The 6126-nt window shown below is 39.6% G+C and overlaps 1 protein-coding gene across 2 annotated transcripts in view; it reads right to left on the bottom strand.

Moving 5' to 3' along the window:
• Nucleotides 1-1348: 1348 nt before the first annotated feature.
• SMPD3 (sphingomyelin phosphodiesterase 3) overlaps nt 1349-6126 on the bottom strand; it is a 125851-nt gene continuing 121073 nt past the window's right edge. For both annotated transcript variants that reach the window (XM_030026134.2, XM_030026133.2), the window contains one exon: nt 1349-6075. In XM_030026134.2, coding sequence (XP_029881994.1) covers nt 5974-6075 — 102 coding nt within the window. In that variant the 3' untranslated portion in view covers nt 1349-5973. The remainder of the gene's footprint in view (nt 6076-6126) is intronic.

Here is a 6126-nt window from a genome sequence, read left to right as displayed (position 1 = left end):
ACTTGAATTTGCTGCAACAAGGAGAATTGGTTATGTCAAAGTATTAAATAGTCAAAGAAAAGGGAGAGAAGAGTAACGGTTTCAGCAGCATTCTGAGCAGGAATTTCAGTGGAATAGGATGGTTTGTGTTTTAATAGGTGCTTTGCCAAGAGAATCTGTACAATGGCCAAAGAGGCAGATGGCACTGCAGTTACAGTGCTGACTGACAGGCAGCTGTGGGCATGAGTTCATAATAAACTACACTACAACTCCTGGGGCAGAGGGAGCAGGAAAGAGTTACAATTTTCTGTACTTGTTCTTCTTAGTTAGATGTCTGGAAGACACAAACTGTCCAAGAAATTATTGTGTTTTACCTTGTGGCTCTATAGCACTTCATAGAGGGGAACCCACTCATGAGCTGCTTAAATAATAATGCAAACTGTAACAATGGAAAAATAGATCAGATATTGCAGGAGAGGAACATACTAGGAATCCACCACTGGAAAATGAAGTCTGTCAAAGTATAATGCTGTGGTAGCATCAGAATGCAGACAAAAATCACCTGTGCAGTGATGGAGAAAGCTGCAGAGATCCATCTCTAACATCCTGTCTGACAAGATGGAGCAGTTCCTTCCTGAGCTAATGACAAGAAACTTGTACACTGTACTCTTCCTTCATCACTTGCATTGCACTGATTTCTTCCTTTCTGTTTGCGGAAAAAATAAATTCTTCAAGGTGGGGTTCCCTACCAGCTTTTATAAAGGACTTTGAGGCCTCTTCAGAAAGACTGAGCCAGTAAAATGGGTTCTTTTCGCTTGACATTGTTTTGTTAAATCACTGGATCTCTTAAGGATGTATGTACGGGGCGGGGGGTTGTTTTCTTTTTTAATTATCTTTGGACAGTATAAAGATAAAACCCTGCTCTCCACTAGTTCAGGTACTAGGTAACTGTTGAGACGTCAAGATGCACAACTGCATAATAAGAAATCATTCTTGTGAAGTGGTCTTACATTGAATGCTAGCAGAATGCATATCCTTGTACTTAAAGCATGGGCTTGGTGCAAGATGTGGCGTTCAGGTTTGCAGCCTGCAGCAGGCACTGTGAATGCTTGCCTGAAGGTTGCATGCCTTGAAAACTGAGCGGGGTGTGTCTGTGCAGGGGATGTTTGAGCAGTAGAGGCCAAGGTGGAGGGTGAGTTAAAAGCACTCCTTTCTTTCACCCTTTATTTTCTGCAGATTCACTAGAACAGGCACAGCACAGTAAGACCGTACTTGAGCCACCCACCAGACTGCACCTTAGAGTAAGATTTCTGTTAGTGCTGTCAGACTCCACATCACAAAACTAGAAAAAGTGGACTGCACAGAATCATTTGAGCCTTGAAATTTTATTATTTTGTTTGCATCAACCAGTTATTCCTTTCAGCACCAATAAAAGACAAAACCCCCTCCCTGTTGTTCAAAATACCTTGTTTTTATCAGGTCTGAGATTGTGGTTTTCTTGCAGGCAAAGAAACCAATGAAAATATTTAAATTTTTATTTTTTTAATACATTTATAACAAAATGTCAGAAGGTGTGTGCTTACCATATAAAAACATTAGGTTCCAGAAGGATACAATACCGAAAAATCATTGAAATAAAAAAGGTTATTCTTATTATAGGATTTCTAAACCTCAGCAATAATACAAGTTTTTAAAAGCATCAAGATTATATTTAAAACAAGACGGCATGGAAAAATGAGACTTTCAGTAACAATTTGACCCTCATTGTAATGGTGATAAAACTGGGAGTTTTTCAAAGTGCTTGAATTGTATTTCTGTTCTCATCCTATAGTGTCAGGAGGAGGTAAAAATGCTTCATTTTTGAGCTGATGATATGTGCTGACACTGATGTGCTGCTGTGTGATCCCAGGGTAGCTCAGAGACCAAGCTGGGGACAGTCAGATTGGCTTAATCTGGACCACCAAACAAAGGCCATTTTAAAAAACCACAATCTTTATTTGAATTGTAAGTTCCTTAAATCTTACTGTCTTACCCAACAAGTAGGACTGAGGGTCTAGCCAGGCTAGCTGAGAGTGCTTCTGGGACAAAACGTTGTCATAATGCTAGCACAAGATAGGTAAACTTGTTATACCAGATGGCTTTCTCAAGGGTTTCCCTACAGCAGGCTACACCTCAGCGGGCTGCAGGCTTCTCTTGGAGCCAGTCTGTGGTACAGTTTATGTTTGGTTGCTTTGGACAGTTTCTATTAAGCATCCAGTTTGTGATGGGATAAAACGAGCTGGCCACCACTTGAATTAGTTATAGTAAATGCTTTTTCACATAGCACGAAGCTATACACTAGGTGCTACTACCCTGGTCCTCAGTGGCTGAGCTGTGGTGCAAAGCATCCCCCAGAGAAACAGTGCACAGATGAACTGGATCTGAATGTGCCTGAGAGACTATGTTCTGTAGTTTGTGTTTTTGAAGTGATCTAAAGATACCAACTTTGTAAGGACCCAACATCCTTGAAACTTCTGGAAGTTCTTAGTTTTTGGCTGTCCTTATTTGTGTCTTTTGTTCACTTGTTCTAGAAGTGCTGTCATAAAATGCAAAGTGGACATGAGAAACAGAAGATGTTATATAGCTTTTATAAAAACAGATGATGCTTCATCTACAGTATCCCTGTTCAGTGGCAGTTATTAAACTAAGCATAGTGTTATCACCCACTTCTTGAAGATACCTGAAATTCCTGTACAAAGTGGGGTAAGCCTAGTAGAGTAAGCTTAACTCAAATTTCTTATAAATAACCTCCTACTAATAAATTGGGTCATGCTATCCTTAAGCAATGTGGAACTGACATCTGAAAAAGCTATCCAGGGTTTGATTTCCTGGGCATGTTCTCCCTCCTCTGCTTCCCTCTTCCCCCCCCCCTTTTTTTAAATGCAAATATTCTATTACATAGTATCTCTCTAAGGCTTGTAATGACTGATATCCTGCTGGTACAGGCATTGTCTGAATGATTCTCTGTGAGATAGTATATGAACTGTGGTAGTAGTGGCGTAGACAAAACTCGTTCTTCTCCAGGATGTTATTCTTCTGGAAAGGAAAGCCTGTTCGTTACAGTTTACTGGTACACACCCTCTCCAAGTTCTGCAAGCATACCAAGGCATCAGAAGGCACAGGATCAACGCAGAAAAGCAAGGAACGTCTGTACAGTGGTGCCACAATGCTGTACCTCCCAGCATCACTCTTGCAAAGTTAGATCCTTAAGACAGTAAATTAGTAAGAACTACCTAGACTGATTAAATTGAGTGTATTGTTTAGAGAGAACATTCTACAACTATCACTTTCTTGGTCACTGAGAAACTAAGAACATCAAAATCTAAAACAGTTTACTTCAAATTTGAAAAAATATTTCTCAGTGTATCTCAAAGTTGACAAAAGTGCCTGGTTTTTAGTTAGCACAAAGCCACAGAACTAATTTAAAAGGAATTTAGACCATGTTAGTTTTACTGTAAATAATGTAACATTGTTTGGCAGTAGTTTTATGATTATATCCCACACAGTGTCAAATTCAGCTCCCGCAACTGATACTTAGTGAAGTTGATATCAAATTGTAATTTACATTGTTAGGAAAGCTATTAAAAATACTGTACCTTATATTTAATCTTACTACTGAGAAATTAGCTGCTGGACAGCACACAAGTTGCTACTGATACTGTTTGTTTTTTTTTAAAAAGGTTAATAAAATACAAGCAAGGTAGAAAATAGGATTAAAAGCATTGTTTCAGGTACAAGTTTTTCTGAACCGGGTGGAGAGATAAGAAACCAGAAAAAACACATTGCACATACGTGCACCCTCTGTATAAAGAGAAACATACAAAGTGGGAAACTGGTGGTGCACTGGGATAGTACACTAAAGTCTCTGATGCTGTAAACTTGAATTCCTAATTGTATCAAAAAGGGGAATTGAGTCTGGTTCCATTTTTGAGTCCCCATGGGTTACACTTGCAGACTACCCCATGGTTTGGCACAGAACACTTTTAAGAGGCAGTCTCTGCTGAAGGGATGCCAGGACTGGAAAATGAGGCATAAAACCTGTCAAGACCAGGTGCAGTGGGAGAGTGTGAGCAGTGACCTACTACCTACTTGGAATTAGCCAATCCTGTTAGTCCAGTACTTTCATGGCTATTAAGAGTTTCTCTACTTGCAAAATCAGGCTGATCTAAGTAAAAGTTCCACTGTTTACTGTAGCTAATTGAGCCAGTACCAGAGGCTGTGCAGACTGGGATTTCCAATTTAAATCTATTCTGATTTAGCTCAAGCTGATTCCTAGCAGGTGTAAACTAAACCAAAACAAAAGCATCTTCAGGAGTTTGTGGCCAGTGTAACTAAAACAGTTTACTTAATGGAGTAAGTGTATTAGATTAACTCTTCTCTTTTTAATGCAGGGAATTTGTAATGCAAGAAGAAATATCACTGAAATTGAACAGGAAGTAGGCAGAAGAAACAGTTAAAACACAAGGAGTCTCATTGTTCTCCCAGCAACACAAACCCTTCTGAATTTAAATCCCTAAAAAAAAATGCCAAGTCTCATTATGGACCTGATTCTCAGCTTTTCATTATTTTTGTTAAGGTTACAGAGGCTAGGTAGGTCAGGTTATGGGGATAAGATGGCAGAGGGGAGCCCCACATTTAAAGAGCTGTGGTGGAAAGAACATACAAATTAGATGGCAGGACCCCTATTAAAGTCTGTGAGTGCATAACAAATGGAGCATTGTGTCTCACAGATATAAACAAACCCTCTGCTCCTAGGAAGTAGTTACCTAAGGCCGAGAGTCACAGTTCTATTCTCTGCTCTCTAGCTAGTCATGCTACGCTTTCCCTTTAAACGTACTGATTCCTTTAGAAAATTGTTAGGTTATCCTGCCTTATCAATCATACGCTGTTCTACACTTTTTCCCCCAAAATGTCACTTACATTTATTTTAACTATATCTAGCATGCATTTTACAAGCTATTTCCCACTTACTCTTTCTAGCTAAGGCAGAATCTTGGCTCTGGTGTTACCAATGGTACTACAGGAATCTATTCACTCTACTGTAACATACATATCATCCCATACCGTAATTCAGAACTGCCCCATGTATGGGAAAGAAAGAAAAGACATTACAGGGGAATTATATTTCTTCTTAAGGGAATAAGTTGCGCTTAGAAAGCTAAAGGCCCAATTCTGGAGTCATTATTCAGACAAAACACTTCATGATTTCAGTGGGAACACAGTTGGAATAAGGGTAGAACTGCGTTCTTAAAGTCTTAATTCCAGATCTTTTAAGTATCCTTAAATCGGACAGGAAGGTATTGGTCTGCAAATTTAACAGAGTTTTTGTCTGTTTGTTTGAAGGCCTATCTGTAATGACAGAAGGGTTTGCCAGTCCCAGAATGCCTTGCTTTGGCTGGTATCTTATTTTTGAACTCACTTCCATTCTGATATTCCCCATGGTATCTTACTATTTTATCTCAGAGTGGCATGCAGTGCGGGCGCATGCTACTGATGCAAGCACGCTACTACAACTTTTAACAGGCTAAAAAAAGAAAAAAGCTTTAGCTTCTTAGTTATACAAAGAAATTATGCAAAAAACCATTGAGCAGCACTAACTCACAGACTAATTACAAACTAAGTTGTGCTATATATTAGTATAAAAACATGTTTTAGTAAGAATGGCACTGGTTCAGAAGGAATTAGGACTTCCATCTTGGCTCCGTTCGGTCCACAGTGAAAGCATTGTAGTACAGGCCTGCCCTGTTGCCTGAGCAACTTGTGACGTGGCTTTTGGCCACAACCCCTTCCATTTCTTCCCTTTTTATATCCGCCATTGTTGGTACATTCTGGGAGTAGCCCAGGTCAGGTCTGGTCGTCTTTCCTAACATGGCACCAGAATAGTTCGTTCTTATCCTCTGATATTTTCTTAGTATCATTAACGTTTCCCTCCCAATCTCTCAAAGCTGGTCAGTTTTAAGGGTCATCTTCTCCTGTAGATACCATGAGACGCATTGCTACTGGTAGGTGGTCTGTCAAGCCTGCTAACTGGGTAATAAAGCTGAACTCTTCCACTTCCTGCAGAAGGAAAACAAAAGAAAGAAGGAACTGGAAAACTGATCTGTTGTA

This window comes from Aquila chrysaetos, chromosome 9, assembly GCF_900496995.4.
Source record: "Aquila chrysaetos chrysaetos chromosome 9, bAquChr1.4, whole genome shotgun sequence".
Classification (NCBI taxonomy): Eukaryota; Metazoa; Chordata; class Aves; order Accipitriformes; family Accipitridae; genus Aquila; species Aquila chrysaetos.
This window is presented reverse-complemented; position numbering and strand designations above follow the sequence as displayed.